General features: G+C 35.9%; 2 protein-coding genes across 3 annotated transcripts; one reads left to right on the top strand and one right to left on the bottom strand.

Moving 5' to 3' along the window:
* Window positions 1–1,566: 1,566 nt before the first annotated feature.
* On the bottom strand, window positions 1,567–8,287 carry LOC121409104 (NIF3-like protein 1). The gene is made up of 5 exons (XM_041600922.1): window positions 7,402–8,287; window positions 6,408–6,555; window positions 5,466–5,580; window positions 4,642–4,780; window positions 1,567–3,993 (listed from the first exon to the last, which is right to left on the bottom strand). The coding sequence occupies exons 1-5, from the start codon at window positions 8,078–8,080 to the stop codon at window positions 3,725–3,727; spliced, it is 1,350 nt and encodes a 449-aa protein (XP_041456856.1). The 5' UTR covers window positions 8,081–8,287; the 3' UTR covers window positions 1,567–3,724.
* A 567-nt stretch (window positions 8,288–8,854) lies between these two features.
* On the top strand, window positions 8,855–15,771 carry LOC121409103 (NAD-dependent protein lipoamidase sirtuin-4, mitochondrial-like). Of its 2 annotated transcripts, XR_005969118.1 has the most exons (3): window positions 8,855–10,195; window positions 12,069–12,282; window positions 13,057–15,771. XR_005969118.1 is itself a non-coding variant. In XM_041600921.1 (2 exons), exons 1-2 carry the CDS (start codon window positions 9,245–9,247, stop codon window positions 12,219–12,221), a joined length of 1,104 nt encoding a protein of 367 aa, XP_041456855.1. In that variant the 5' UTR covers window positions 8,855–9,244; the 3' UTR covers window positions 12,222–12,563. The 2 variants fall into 2 exon arrangements, 1 of the variants encoding a protein (XP_041456855.1); XM_041600921.1 differs by lacking the exon at window positions 13,057–15,771 and having other exon boundaries at window positions 12,069–12,563.
* The last annotated feature ends 1,005 nt before the right edge of the window (window positions 15,772–16,776 follow it).

The following is a 16,776-nucleotide window of genomic DNA, read 5'->3' as shown; positions in this document are numbered from 1 at the left end:
CAACAGGTACCCCAAATTCGGCAAAAGTTCATTGACCCTAAATGACCTTTGACCTTAATCATGAGACCTGAAACTTGCACAAAATGTTCAATGAAGCTTGATTACTATTATGTCCAAGTTTCATGATTCAGATAAAAAAACTTTCAGTTAAAATCAGATACCCCCAATTCGGCCAAAGTTCATTGACCCTAAATGACCTTTGACCTTGGTCATGTGACAAAAAACTCATGCAGAATGTTCAGTGATACTTGATTAACCTTATGTCCAAGTTTCATGAACTAGGTCCATATACTTTCTAAGTTATGATGTCATTTAAAAACTTAACCTCAGGTTAAGATTTGATGTTGACGCCGCCGCCGTCGGAAAAGCGGCGCCTAAAGTCTCACTCTGCTATGCAGGTGAGACAAAAATTGCATTCAGACATTTGTTAACAATTTGAAAAAAAGCTTCATCAGTTGGAAATGAAAATTGAGAATCTGATTTTACAACCAAGAAACTGGTCACCAATGGAGCAAATTTATAAAATATGTCTCTCTCTCTCCCTCTCTATGGCCTATATTCTGAACTTGGGCTTCATTTAAACTCTGGTTTAAAGTTGTGTTTAAACTATTGATAGCCAAATTGTGAGAAAAATCTCTTAAGAGTATGGGTTTGATTTATCAGCTTCTCTGTTACTCCAATCATTCATAGCTTTTTTGGGAGTAAAAAGTGAATTACTTTTCTTTGACATTTTAGCATGATGAAAATGCACAATGAACATAAGACACATACAATATTGGACATTTTTGGCTTCCTATAGTTTCAGCAAAGAGTTAGACCATGGCCTAAATTAACCCAGATTTCAGAATACACGGGTGGTATTCTGTAACTCTGTCATAACTTTTGTCATAAATTTTGTCATTTCTCTCCGAGATGTGACACCGCTATGATTGTCACAAATCGGTATTCTGAACATTGTCTTTTCCCTGTCATATCTCTCAAAGTTCCCGCCCAACTTTTCGGAAGCAATCCAATCAAAATCATCGTTAGTTCCCAGTGGGAGCCCTTCTAGCCAATAGGAATGCCCTGTGACAGGTAGGGGGTATTCCCAATTCTGTTGGTGGCATCGCGCAACTACGCGAATATTGATGCGCTTAATTACAAAGAGAGACAGGGAGCTGTGAAGGATTTTAGAGGAGTAGAAAAATAAGGAAAACAGAGAAAAAAAGAGAAATTAATATGTAGGGCCTAACTAATTGTAGCATGAAAAAATTATTTTAAAAATTGTCGTGGATGATGAGTGAAACTAATACCACAATCTAATCTAAATGATATCGTTATATGCTTGACATTCAGTCGGCAGGGTATCGGGATATTTGGTACTAAAAGATATGACAAAATTTATGACTGCTACCCCCTGTCATAACTTTTGTCATATCTTTTGCTTGTATAAAAGGATTACGCGCATTAAAGCCGCGTATTTTTGGTGCGCGCCAAAGAGATAAGACAAAATTTATGACAATTTTTGTGACAAAAGTTATGACATCCACCAGAATACCGATTTTGTCATATCTCTGAGATAAGATAAAATATGGAGATAAGACAATGTTCAGAATACCGCCCCAGGCCTATATGACAACAACATGCTTATCTGCAAAACATACAGAAGGTGATGTAAATCAACCAAACAATCTAAATTTCTTTTCTTCAATGAATGTTTATACATTTACCATTTTCATTTTTGTTTACAGAGAAAGGATGAATGAAATAATCAATTCTACTGTATTTCAAAATATAAAAGGTTAAAAGCATCAATGGTGATCAGTCTGTATTAAGTATTATTCTTATCTATATTGACATATTGTATTTGAAATCTAGTGTAGACTAGTGGCTCTTGTCAAACGCATAAAAACAGAATTTACAAAATAACATAACTTCATATTTTGGAGAAATTAAATCAATCTGTTAAACAGGCACATAAGTAAAAACGTTTAGGTACAAAAATACAATCTCACTTGAGGAAATCGTGAAAAGAAAAGAAACATTGTACTAACAGGCTACTTTTATGACGATTCTACATGTAAGTTTCATCAAATGGATGAGCGTTGATAGTGTGGCACTTTAAGCAATGGATGCAAGCATAAATTGTGATATACAGAAAAGCAATAGATTGAAGACAAAAAAAATTGACACTGAGCTTACAATCTCATTCTACTTTTTTTGTTGGAGATAAACCTTTCCAGTACTTCAAACCTCAAATAATTGTTTATAGTTTTTTGGTATAAAGGATCATCACTCTATCATGCCAATCTGATATGAGGACAAAAAAGGTAAATAACTCAGAAAACACATAAAAATCATACACGGATGTGTGAGTGATCATAAATTAAAAGAAATAAACTGGCAAGAGATCCTATACTTTTCGTAAAAAGTACACAAAAAAGCTGAATAAGCTGGAAGTAAAAAAAAGTAAATAAAAAAAAAATCGGCTAACATCAGTTAAAAAGTTGAACTCTCACACCCCTGTATATATAATAAGAAAGTTACAGCATCTCTAAATTAACACTGGCTGTAAACAAATTAAGAAGAGTCAAATACTAGTATATTTTTATTTATAAATAATGCACAGGACAATATACATGTACATACTGATAGACCATTATGGGGGGGGGGGGATGTCATGGTCTATTTGTTATGACTCATCTTTCAATCTGAGAGACATGGGTTAGATTCCCAGCCATGGCTTGTTTTCCTTCAACAAGAAATTTACCCACATTATGCTGCACTCCATCCAGGTGAGGTGAATGGGCACTAAGAAGGAAGAAATTCCTGCATGCTTCAGCGCCTATATGGCAGCATAGCTAAAGTCTGGGCAATTATAGCAGCACTGTGTATCCTCAGGCAAAAAGTGCTTAATAAATGCAGCTACTATTATTATTATTAAGTGAAGAGTTTCTATCTATATTCATCACATTTAATAAAAAAATCCAGGGAACCTCATTTTCTTCATCTGTTCAAATAAAACATTTCAGGGTGGATTCTTCCTTTAAACTTCGTATCAAGATTAGGCAGCATAAATGACTATATCCAAAACTGACTTAAAACTGACTGAGTATAATTATCACCTAAAAATAAAGATAAACTTTAGAAAGTCATCAGATATTTTATTCAGTTTCTGGTAAATGTAATTTTTCTGCAAACTTAATCACAACCAGATTTTCATTCAATGAAAACATTATCTTGGCAATTATACCATCTAAAGGTTACTACTATTGGATCATTGATTTTGATTTGTTAAGACTTTGTATTATTTTGTCTATTTGATCATAGATTTACCATAATAAAAACTGAATAACTCTACAATGAGGGCAAGCATTTACTTAGCTCAAAATGAATATGGTAAAAGCAAAAAAGCTTCATAGAGTCTAGGTGTTGCTCTTGTTGCAATAAGCCTCATTTTAGGGCATACAAAAACTACGATTGTTTATCCAAATCATTTTACAAGCATAGCCAACAGAAAGAGAAAAGGAAATACAGGAAAACCAGTATAGAAAAGATAACAAAGAAAGAAAACAAAAATACAGGATGACCTCACCTCCTATGATAAGAACTTGCATGAGCTTTAACGAAAGACATGTCTTAAAAGACAACAATTTGGGTTTCCTTTTATGAAAATCACCTAATCGAAAAGACCACTTTCTTGTCTCTTTTTGGTCTTTTAATTATCAACAGGTGTCAATGTATATTATACAACCTGAAGTGGATCTCTGTCTTTCTCCGACACAAAAACTTTGATTGTATTCTCAAACAAGCTGGTCAGTTTTCCCTGTAGCACATGAAGGTAGCCTCTTTCTGTGTTGCTATGGTTACAGATAACAACCGATGTTCCTTCTGCTGTTGCTGCAAGGATATCATGGTGTGACATCTCTCCTGTCAGAAACATGTCTGCTCTCACCCCTTTAAGAACACTTGCACCTGATCCAGCACAGATGCCCACAGTAGATACTTCTGATTCTGAATTAGATTTAAAAGAAATATTACCATGACAAAGAACTGAAAAAAGCTCTTTATTAAGGGGGAGGGGTGTTGTTAAAGTAGTTGCTTGCAGTGATGACATATTTCAAAATAAAGACTTTTAGTTTAAACTATAAAATCAATGTGTACTGTTATTGCAGTAAATCTTAACAAGCTTCTTTCAGATCAATTTTTTATGGGGTGGGTGGAATATCTGACCCCTTCAGACGTGGACTGTGAAAAGTCCAATCTACATGACATTTTGCACAGATCTGTAAAGAATGCTGCAATGTTATCAAATTGTATTATATACTTAATCATGCAAATCAGATGCATTATTCCTATTTTTGTCACTATTTCCCTTAAGTAGTGGTGTATTAATGCCAAATCTTTTGTCATATTGATGCAATAGTTTTCCAAACATGAATTCATTATATGTTTTTCATTAGCTTCTGAGTTCTAAGGCATTTCAAATTATTCATTAGGTTCTTATATTCTTAAACATTTCTATGGGAGGAAATGTGTTCCAGAATTTAATTTTGATAAATTTTTGACCTGAAAATATGATTCAAATGGCTTAGCATTTTAGAATAGTTCATTGTAATTGATGAAAAATTTATTTTCCATTCATTCCTGAGAAATGCTTACCTAATGTTTTTCCTTGACCAAGCGCTACCTGGATATGGTCCAGTGTAAGGTGGGTCTTGATCCTATTCAGCATTGTTGATACAGGGGTAGGAGTCTGGAGGGTAGCCTTACGTCCAATGCCTGTCTTGGTCATTGGTGCCTAAAATAAAATAAAATGAGATGGAGCTATTGTATGCAAACTCATATAACTTTGGAAAGATTAATTCAACTGAGCTTTGAAATAAAGACCTACAAATGTGTCAAGTTATCCCATTGAGCAATATGCCAAATGAAACTTGTATAACAGTCGATGGAAAATAATGAAATCAGATTTAACAAAAACTGTTAATTTCCCTACCCTAGTATTCCAGTTACCTTGATTCTTATTTTTGTCTCTATCTCATGCAGTACTAAACCAATCAATAAGGTTGTAAGTCCCCTATGTCATTCAATTTTGTAACTTTATTTTATTACATTTGGAATGAATTAAACTTGATAAACAGGAAGTGTTTTGTCCGTATCTTTGGAGGTTAAGCCTAAATTTGCATGAACATATTGTCATTGGGCTATGAAATATCTTTAAGACTGATGACAGATCATGAAAAACTTTATTTCTAGATAACATAAGTGGTAAGAAGTTTTGAGAAAGTCTACCATTTTGATAAACCCTGTATCAATTCATTTTCAACAATGACAAAACTTTACAGAATAAACAACAGTGGCAACCTAGTTTTCCCTTTAGAGGATTGAGGAGTGATACCAATCTTAAGTGTTGATAAAACACTTATCATAAATTATATTCATTTCCAACTATGACAAACCTCTAGAGAATACATGATTGTTACCTTGGCTAGTTGTGTGATATTCAAGCTACTTTGGTCAATATTATCAATGCTTTTCATCAATGATATCACACTACTCAGATCTGATTTCATACAGGAACAAGTAATCTGGTAATCACTGTAGAGAAAAGGAAAGATAAAAAAATAAAATGAATCAGACTTATTTACACCATACCTCTGATGTAGATCATACTTATGTCAATAAACATAAAAAAACTATGTTCTTGTTACTGTTTGTCCTTTATTATCTTCAATAATAATCCTCTTAAAATGACAAATATCTATGTATCATGACAATCCACTCAATTTTGTGGATTTTAAGCTACAGAAGCTACATAATACTCTCCTCCAAACATGCTTGTTCATAATATCAATTGATTGATCGATCTAGTGAGAGCGAGGGGGGGGGGGGGCGACATCACCTGTCTTTAGCAGTAAGCCCTTCTTTCAGGAAGGTGGGAGCTGATTCTCAAAAATATCTGACCATTTACCAGTTAAATAAATTGTGGGGGGATAAGGAAAATCAAGTTCAAGTTTATTTTCAATTCCACAAAATTGTGACTATGCAAAAATTCACAATCAGATGGTAATTTTTACGTTTTTGAAAACGATTTCAGAAAAAAGTAGGGGGGAGGGGGAGCAAAAGGAAGCCCATTCAACTTCAGCGGCTCCTAACGTACACAGTGTAATCAGTATGAAAACAATTCAGGGTGGGGAGAGATGTCACAACAGGGAATACCAAGCAGTATCTTTGTTAAACTCTAATGCATGATTCAATTAGAAACACGAGTTTGCAATCGTAATTAGGGTGCTATTTTTCATGTTTAGACCATTTTTTTTACTTTGTTAATAATCCAACTGTCATGGTTCCAATGAATTAATAAGTAAATTTCACTTGTGGCTCTCACCACTGAAAGGATTTTAAAGATTAAATTGAATGAATACCTGTTCATTGTGGCTTTACATATCACATTATGAGTTTCTGCAATTTGTTGTATCTTAACTCCTGCATCAAACTGAGACGCTATCACAGATATGCTGTAATCGTCTCCTTTCTTTAAACATGGCTCCAGTGGTCTGTTTGATCTAGTATCTGTTAAAATAAAGAGACAAGCGTATACATTGCATTTTAAAGACAGATATCTAGATCCCAATATCTGTTATTAATTCAAATCATTGATGGGTCTGGCTTCACTTTTCACAATTGAGTTGTAAAACTACAAGGTGTCCGGTTTCAATTCAAAATATGAAGAACATGTTTCATAGTTATCTGCAGGTCAAAATCTAAGCTGATTTACATTAACTAACCATATTTCAATTTAGAGCAAAAAGGAAACACTGTCACAGGCCATCTGCCATAGTGCTTTTGGCTCATACTCATGACACCAAATATATCATTTATAAATCTCTATTTTTTATAGTCTAGAAATACAATCTACTATGTATGAAATTTTGAAGTTGACTTTCCAGTAATTACACTTGCAGTCTGCAACTAGCTACCCTGTCTGTCTTGAGTCTATGAAACATACAACACACAAAAAAGCATCAAGTCTAAAAATACTTATTTATATCAATTTATGATCTCTTTTCATTATCATCTTGGTGACTATTTTTTATTCACTGACCTGAGCACTAAAAAGGACGTTTTGTGAAGCCCTATTAATAGACCTTCAAAATTGTAGCCCATGTAATTAGAAAAAATAAAAATAATTCAACTGAAGGAGAACCTTTACCATGCAAAAAAAAATTCAAGCATTTATCCATGATATTGAGAGAAAATAAATTAAATATTTCCAGCCAAAAGGTTACTTACTGGCAACAAGGTACACATGAATAGTTATGAATTTATACATATAAATAAGCCAAAGAATAAGAAAAGGAAGACGCCCAGACTGGGCCAGAAACATAAATCATTAAAAATAAAGAAGCAGAATCACACCTCCAAGTCCCTCAACAAGCCAATCATTGACCCCTCCTTCGATAGCATCACAAGATGTATGTGGTGAATAGATAGCAATTCTCTTTTCGATAGCTTTTACAACTATTTTCTCCTTCACATTCTTTTGCGTCAATCGTTTGAGAGGAACAAATATTGGTGGATGGTAGGAGAGGATAAGATCAGTCTGTTTCTCAATAGCTTCATCCAAGACTTCCTCTGTCAGATCATTGGTCAGGCATACGGTGGAGACACTGTGTGGGGAGGTAGGCTCCACAAGTAGTCCAACATTGTCCCAACTTCCAGCCAGACTTGTGGGAGCAAAATCTTCAAGAAGTGATACCACTTGTTTCAAATTCATTTTGTTTTTGACAGTGGTAGAACTTGATCTAGTTGCAAATCCTTTGGCTTTGGCAAATGAACCAAGATTATGACGACTGGATGTAAAAATATAATGTGGACAATGCCCGAGTTCTCGTGTTGCTTGTTTCGTTTGTCCTAGAACATTTCGTTTGTCGATGATAGATCTGACATTTGGTTGATGGAAGAGGGCCAATGTCAATGAACCAAGGCGCGGGTTACACAGAGAGAGAGCGTGAGCCGAACTCCAACGCCGGGCTACATGAGGGTGGAACAGTTGGCAGATTGCGTTGGTTGTCCGAGAAGACACGTTGATATTCATCACTTGTACTTGTTCAGTTTATCTTTTGCAATATTTCTTTGGATTCACTGTATCCTCGAATAGCATCCTCACGTGTGCACGCACTTCCAACGATACCTTTCACCAGATTTGGACGGAAAGCTTATTTTTGTCCAATCTATTGCATGTTTTCACCGCCATGACCGTCTTTTCCCACGTTACTTTGCAAGCCACGCCCACATTTTTTAGTCCTTGCTTGTGAATGAGTTTATTTTTTAGCATTTTGACATGAGTGATATGGCAGATTGACAGGATGGGTGAAGTATAAAATGAATTTTGAATTGTGAATTAAAAGAATTATTTATGATTTTTAAAAATTTTTTAATACCACGACATTTTTTGTGAATTGTGGTAGTCGAAATAGTTTTCAGACTGCCTTGAAATAACTCTATGATTAAGGTATACTATTACGCAACCACACACAATCGATCCTAGCTATTCTCAGCTAGCTAAATTACATAGCTTAGCTAGCTTTCTTTAATGCATTGCATGCAATTGCATACCACAGCGAGGTTTTGAAATTCAACAAGCGCTGCAAACGCTGTCCAACTTCATGAACTAGAAGAACTCCTGCTAAAGTGAATTATTTATGATATAGACTGAATATAGACCGGACTTAACAATTTTCATGCATAGCCTGGCATACCAATAGCATTTCATTGAGTAGACCAAAAGCTTCTTCAGTTTTTGTATTTTGGTTGTGGTTGTTCCGCTGAACTACGTTGGCTCCATTCACCATACATGGGGTGAATGGGGATTACAGTAAAATGTCAGAAATTGTTGAATAAATCCCCAGAAACGACGGTTATTCCTGTCTATTCATTGAGCTGATCGAGCTGAGCAGAGCTGAGCCTGACTAGCTGCCGGAGCTGAGGGACTGCATGTCTATATATAGCAGTACATGACCACAGCCGAGTTGCGACGGTTGGTGCAGTATTGACAAGTGAGAACTTAGCCCATCCCAGGCAGCCCAGCAGGAGGCAGGGGACGGACTTCCGTGCACTTTCCATAAAGTATCAAGTTTTCTTGCTGCTGCAGTAATGAAGAAATAACGTTACACTTTTCGAAAAAAGATGACAGGTCCACAGCATTAGCCGATGCTCTATGCATTCGTCATTGACATTATTACTGATTTGAGCAATAAAAATGCCTCTTTCAATTTGGAGAATTCGAGCAACCTGGCCCTCCAGCTCCTGGCCTGGGAAGTCGCTCCAATTGGTAGCAGTAACCTCAATACCTTGTAGGCCTAGATCGACATCTTGTGCCCGGTCTACACAGTTTGACCAAAGACAAAGGAGAGTATGCTTCATTAAACATATCAGCCTCAACTGTCTGACCCTGGCCCAGTCTACCCCACGTTTATTTTCTTGGTCCCTACACGAACGTTTTTCACACTTCGTCCCTGCAAGTCGACCTGTCAAGGAGAGCAGTATTGAACAGTTGCAACAATTTGTAGACAATTCAAAGCGCTTGTTTGTACTGACGGGTGCAGGAATTTCAACTGAGTCTGGAATACCAGATTATCGCTCAGATGAAGTTGGATTGTATGCTCGTAGTGATAGAAGGCCTATACAGTACCATGATTTTGTCCATAGTCCTTTACGTCGCCAGCGCTACTGGGCCAGGAACTATGTAGGATGGCCGCAATTCAGCTCTTTTATGCCAAATCAAACCCACCTTGCTCTTGCTGAATGGGAGAAAGTAGGAAAAATTCATTGGTTGGTGACACAAAATGTAGACGCGCTTCATACCAAAGCAGGCAGTCAACGTGTAATAGAACTTCATGGCTGCTCTCACAGAATCATTTGCATGAGCTGCAAGACCCTGACAAGCAGGAATGTCCTTCAGGAGAGGATGATGGCAGCAAACCCAGACTTTCACACTGAGAAGCAATATGCCCCTGCACCTGATGGAGATGTGATCCTTCCTGATGAACTCGTTACACGGTTTCATATGCCTTCGTGTGAGAGCTGTGGGGGACTTCTCAAACCTCATCTTGTATTTTTTGGGGACAATGTCGACAGAGAGATCAAGGAGTCAGTCTTCCAGAAATTGGAAGAGAGTGATGCAGTCCTTGTTATAGGATCCTCCTTGGAGGTATTTCAATTTTTGTATGCAGGAAAGAAATAGAAGTGCTAGCCAGGAAAGCACCCTAAGAACTAGAACCCTAGACTAGAGTTAGACTCCTGATATGCTTGTTTTGTTATTGCAATTGCATGTGCTTAAAGTTGGGATTTGAAGTCTTCAAATCACAACTTTAAGCACATTCAATTAACAAGCATATTAGCAGTTTACCTAGTAGTTTTACTCTGGGGTTCTTGTTCCCATGCTCAGTTTTTATAATTAGCAAATGAAAACGTATTTTGTCAAATGAAAATAATCTGGCCAAAATTTAGGTGAAAAAAATATGACTTGTGATGTAATTTTCAGTTAGTACATGTTCTCATCCCTCCACCTCTGCCATCCTTACAATCTACTACCATTGTAGTCTTGCCTGCAGAGTAGAGACATAGCCTATACGGACAGAACAAAGGCACTGCTTTTCCAATGGTTTTCAATAGTGATAATGATGGCATCAGCACTCGGGGGGGGGGGGGGGGGGGGGAGGCCCCCACCCTTAAGGGTGGGGGCCTCCCCCCCCGAGTGCTGATGGGGGCCTCCCCCCCCCGAGTGCTGATGCCATCAAGGGTGACCCTTATAACAATTTTTTTATATATAAAATGTCATAAATTTAAAATCTATTTTATGTGTGAAATTTGAAAGTAATGGAACTTGGATAAAAAGTAAACGGTGATCAATTACAAGTCATCTTGCTGGAGGTTGAGGTCACATGATCAAGGTCAATATACGTGAAGCGCCATCATTAGAATTGTTTAAGTCCCTCTTGAAAACTCACCTCTTTTAATTTTGGTTATCCTATCCTTCCCTGCCTTACTGATTTGCATGTAATTATACCCCTCAGTTAAATTGTATCACAAGTCATATTGTATTTAATATTTTAGTAGTTTATGATTTGAATTGATTCAGATGTCGATCTTTTGTATTTAAGTTGTATCTGTTTAGATTATTTCTATATTGTATTTCTAATTAATTGTAGTAATGATATTCTTACTTTCATTATATTTGTTGTATACTATATAATCCTAATTAATTGTCTTATACTATTCGTACTCTTCTCATTTCTATCTTTTCTTAGCGCTTTGAAACATTATGTATAAAGCGCTTTATAAATGTTGTGTATTATTATTATTATTATTATTATTGTGTATTATTATAACTTTTATGGTCAATTAACTTTGTTTATGTTGTACCAACATTGAAAACTTTTTAAGGCTATTGAATATCAAAAGAATGTTGAATGAAACATGCATGAATGAATGCATGCATGAATAGTTCACTAGGTAAATAAACTAAGTAATAGTCAACTTTGTTTAATATAATATTTGATGAAACTTTTATAAACCAAATTTGAAATTGTGAATTTTCAAGATTATGTTGAAATGAGGTCAGAGGTCATGGATAAGATTTATTTAAAACAAATTTCGAATAGATTGAAAAAATAATTTTTTTATTTGATAAACATTTTTGAAATGTATAACAAATTTCTCAGTCAAGGTCATTAGGTTAATGAAATTAGTGTTCAATTTAAATATGAAATGTATTATGAATTCTTTTTGCAACTGTATTTTTGAATTCTGTTATGTAGATAAGTGTCAAGAGATGTTACACTTGTTACATGTAAACTATTATTTTTCACATAACTTTGTAAATGAGATGTCAACTAGGTTGATAGGACAAATGGTAGCTGAATTTCAGCATATTCATTGTCAACATTTGAAAAGTAACTGCACCTTTTTTTGTTGTACGAGTTCATTAAATGTTAATACATTTTTACTCTTTCATTAGTCTGAAGTGACAGCTCTGAATCCAATTAAAATATTTTTCTTTCTGATTAATCTAACACCTTTAGGTGTATTCCGGATATAGGTTTATCCACTCGGCCTGGGAGCAGAAGAAACCTGTTGCAGTCATCAACATAGGCAAGACTAGGGCTGACAAGCTGGGACCACTGAAGATAGAAGGCAGGTTAGGGGACATCATTCCTCGCATCAGGGTATCATGATATCAAGCAGGGAGCAAACTCAGGAAATTAGGAGCTGAGCAGACTACATGTCTTCTCGAAGGTACTTACAAGTACAATGTATCAAATATGCGTATGCCTGTATGTATTGTATTACTGTAGCAGAGTTCTTGTTCCAAACATGCTTTTGGTTTGGAAAAGAAGAGGGTGGTGGTTGGGGGAGGGGTTGGGGGATAATAGGGAAGTTTGAGTATATTTAATTTTAATGCAATAATATAAAAAAAAGAAATGGATTCTAGCTTAAATCAGTCAGAAACTAAATTTAGGAATCCAACATAATGATCTCCCAAATGTTTGCTGTGTTCATCGATAGTTCTAGCTGAATGAGTAGTGATTACTATATTCACACAAGAAGTACATTCTGTGTGCAGACGTGCCTTTTCAACGTAAAAGTCATTACACATGCCCATTTGTGCATAACTGTGTTTGCAAGTTTTCAGCCAAGTTTTGTCTTTAATTGACAATGATAGGCAGGAGGCCGTTTCATAAAGCTGTTCGTAAGATAAGAGCGACTTTAAGGACTGGTGAACTTTTCTTGCGCTAAACCATCGCCAATGTATATACCATTTACCACAAGAAAAGATCACCAGTAATTCTTAAGGTCACTTTTAAGTTACGAACAGCTTTATAAAACACCCACCAGGTTAAGGACAAATCAGCCCAGCTTCTAAACAAGGTCCAAGTTGTCCCTGCTGTTTCATTCGCTCGTTAGATACCAATGTTTGTGATTTTGTATTCTTATATTTATTTTTCACATTCGTCATTTCTTGCAATCGTCTTTGATGCGCGTAATTTCTGCATGATCCTTACACGACAGAGTTCGTGGACTGCATTTGCTAGAAAATCCCTTCGACAGATGACTCATAATGCCATCAAGGAAACTAAAGCCAGTCAAGATAATGACCCACCAGGTGCAGCACTACACCCAATTATCGGTCTTCACATCGTTTACGAGCGCACATGATTTACAGAAAATGAACAAGTTTATCTGAAAGGTGCGAAATAAAGTAAACAAACTTAGAAGCCCAAACCTCACTGAAATCTAACAAAATGAAGAAAGTACTTTCTAAACCATACATTAGTCCAATGTTGTAAAAATAAGCTTAAGAATGTTGAAAAATATTTAGAGAGGCTGTTAATATTAGGAAATAAAAAATCAAAATAAAAAACTCACCCAAAATTCACTTCTTTTTCTTGACCAGCTACAAAATTAATGCTCTGAATATTTTCAAAAATATTGATTGGTTATTCCTGTAAATCTCGTGCAATATAATTGTGCACAATGGTTATGTAAACAAAAGGACTCTGATATCAATTTTCAAAATAATTGTATCACATCCGATCCATTGCATCCTAGTACATTAATCCTTATTGCAGTCCCACATGTTCATATTTGAGTGTGTTGTGCTGTGTGGAATTGCGGCTCGTGAAACGAACATGGCGCATCTTTTTGGGGGAGGGGAAGGAGTTATTGTAATTATGCTTTTCAAATTTTTCGGGAGCAAATAATCTACAGTTAAGTAAACCCCCTTTTTTTATCATAGATGTGCACCAAAGGTCTTATAATGTATGTTGATACATGTTTAATTATACTATTGGGAATTATACCATCACAACCAGAACTTTGCCTTTAAACTCAATAGATTTTCTTCATTTGTTCATTTTAAAAACAGATTATGCTGATCAGGATTTTTTATCAAGAAATCATTGAATGCTTTACTACTGTCAGGTACCCCCCTAATACAGATTTGGTTCAAAGCTACAAAAGTAACGATTGAATTTTCCAGCAATCAGATTTGATTTCTCAATTTATTCTCCATCAATTTCCATTAAACAAATGTTGGATTTTTTTGTTCTTTTAAAGATATTGTTAATCACAAGCCATGATGAGTAGTAGTACGCTTATAGTACAGTTCACACGAGATTGATCTAATTGAGTACTTTTATAGTGTAACTTGTAAAATTTAATCTAATTTTCTTATTGAGAGATTTCACAAGTAATCTTGTTATCCATGGCATTTGGGGAAATTTTCTTTGACTACTGGTCTTCTTTTTACACAATGGTATATTCACATCATGCAGCAATAAAAAATAGCTCAATAATTTGTCAAAAGCAATATCAACTTTTTGATAAAAAATATCACTCCAGTCATTGACAGCCAGGGCAGCCTTGAATTTTTAAAAATATTTTTTCAAAGTTTGTTCTTCAAACATATTTTCAATGACTAGTAATAGCTGAAGTTTGTTTCACTGAAGTAAAAAAAATGTCAAATGTTCTGTAAATGTCCCGTATGACACGTATGGAATCACCCTTTGTGGTTAATAGCCCCTTCTGGCAATAATCATTAGCTGAAAAAAAAAGAAAGAAGCACATTGGAGCTGTCTTCATGTACATACAATGAATAATACAAATTAATAAAAGTATATAAAACCTCACTGTATCGCTCAGTCAGTAAAATACCAGAATTAGCACATCACGCTATTCAATTTGTAAATTAACATGAAAATATGCAAAAATAAATCTAGATCTTGACTAAAAACATTGCATTGGCAAAGAGAGTCTACTAACTTTTTGTCGCAACGGATGAACTCCAGGGCTGAAATTGCCTGGTCATTTTGAAGTGTGACATCATCATCATATGGATTTTGGAGCTGTATAAAATTGTATGGCAGAATCTCTTTGATCAGTAGGGTAGTTGCTTTCAGGGGAGATGGAGGTGGTAAACCTCCACCAGTTTCTTGTTGTTTTCTCCTGTATTCCCCATACTCCTTGGCAATTATGCGTTGTCGCTTCCACAATTCCTTTATTTGAGCCACTGCCCATTTTTCTCCAAATCTTTGCGTGAATTGATCATGTACAGCATTCCAGGCATCTTTCTTCACTTCATTAGCTTTTTGATGTGTCTCCTTGTTGCATATGACTTGATGGCGATCATGAATCAGTATTAAAAAGAGATTAATTTCGCTGTTTTGCCATTTGCTTAGTTTGGGTTTTGCCATTTTAGAAGTTGCAGCAGCTGTTGTGTGGTGGAAATTGCATGCAGTGGTTGTGTGTGTGCTATGGATATGTGTGTTGTGTGTATGTGAATTGAATATAACCCAGGAGAAAAACCTGATAGAGTGTGAGATAGAAACTTGCAATGCAGCAATTCAGAGTTGCCATAGTGGTTTCCTGCAAAGTTTGAGTTTCATTTCTTTCATCCTCTGACAGGACTATCTCTTCTTTCAATCTTAGATCATTGATGTTAGCAATGTAGTGTGCTGGTGTCATTACTTATGCCCGTTTCCACTCTTCCCAAAGGCTTCTTTTTCTGCTCTTAGCTTTTTGCCCATTTCCTTCCACATGTTCAATGCTCTCCCTATTCTGTAAGCATCTGCTTGTACCTGGTGAAGAGCAGTAGCAATGGATGAAAGCCAAGCCAACAGTTCTTCAGTAGATCCCTTCAGAGAAGGTTCGATGACTTTCCTTTCTAACTTTCAGGGGTGCTTTTGATGAAATACTCCTGTCCCATAAAAAACTCACCACATTAAAGCTGAGATTTATGGCATCATTCAAATCCATAACTTTAATCTTTAATGTACAGTAGCGTGGAGTAACCAATGTGTCATGAAATTTTACTGTTTTATTTAGACCTAAATTTTGACCACGGGCTTTTTGGGTTTAGGCGCTCTGATTGGCTGTTGCTTCCGCAGCACTAGGACAACGGTGGCTCTCTAGGGTTGCAAAACATTGTCCGAAATCGGAGATGCCGCTGTTACCATAGTAGGAAATAGATAGAGTAAAAGTGAATAAGTTAACTTCTCCTTCACCAAGCTGACTCTCAACCAGTGTAGATCCAAGAAGTTTAACCAAGTAAGCCTTTGACTATGCCAATGAGAATCATTGAAAACTTTGCTACTTGAATAACATAATCTGGAAGACGGTAAAAATTCCAGTGAATGCACACATCATAAGATTGGCAAGCACGTTCATGCTCATTGTTCTTTCAGATTCATAATGTAATTTGTGATACCGTTGCATTAGGTTCCATCAAAGTACCTTCCTATGGTACCCATGGGACCTTTTGTTTTAGCCTGGATACCGTGGTAGTACTGTGGTGATACCATGGTATTACCATGGTAATTGTGTGATAAGAAAAGTTAAACACATATGTGGCCATAAGGAGGCAAATGGCTTGCATAAAGTCACCAGTTGAACTAATTGTTTCCCTTTCAGCTTCCACTGCATATTCATCACCTGGAGAGAAACTAACTATGTCATTTTGACAGGCTGACTAAATAGAGACCAAGGACAGTATTTTAGAGAAAGCTCTACATTTTTATGTGAATTGACTTGCAAGTGATACACGTTACTTGAATGACCATTTTGAATTTGGGAATTAAGTGAATAGCAGGTCCATTCTTTGTTGATTGGTTACCCTGTGCTTTTTACTGCAAAATTTTGCGTGATGGATTATTTCGACCTGGGTTTGAAAAAGCACAATTCTTTTCTGTGTGAGAAACCGAATTTAATGTATTGGTTTTAAGTTCACAACTT

Source organism: Lytechinus variegatus, chromosome 2 (genome assembly GCF_018143015.1).
Source record: "Lytechinus variegatus isolate NC3 chromosome 2, Lvar_3.0, whole genome shotgun sequence".
Classification (NCBI taxonomy): Eukaryota; Metazoa; Echinodermata; class Echinoidea; order Temnopleuroida; family Toxopneustidae; genus Lytechinus; species Lytechinus variegatus.
The sequence above is the reverse complement of the archived record's forward strand: the minus strand, read 5'-3'. Positions and strand labels throughout refer to the sequence as shown.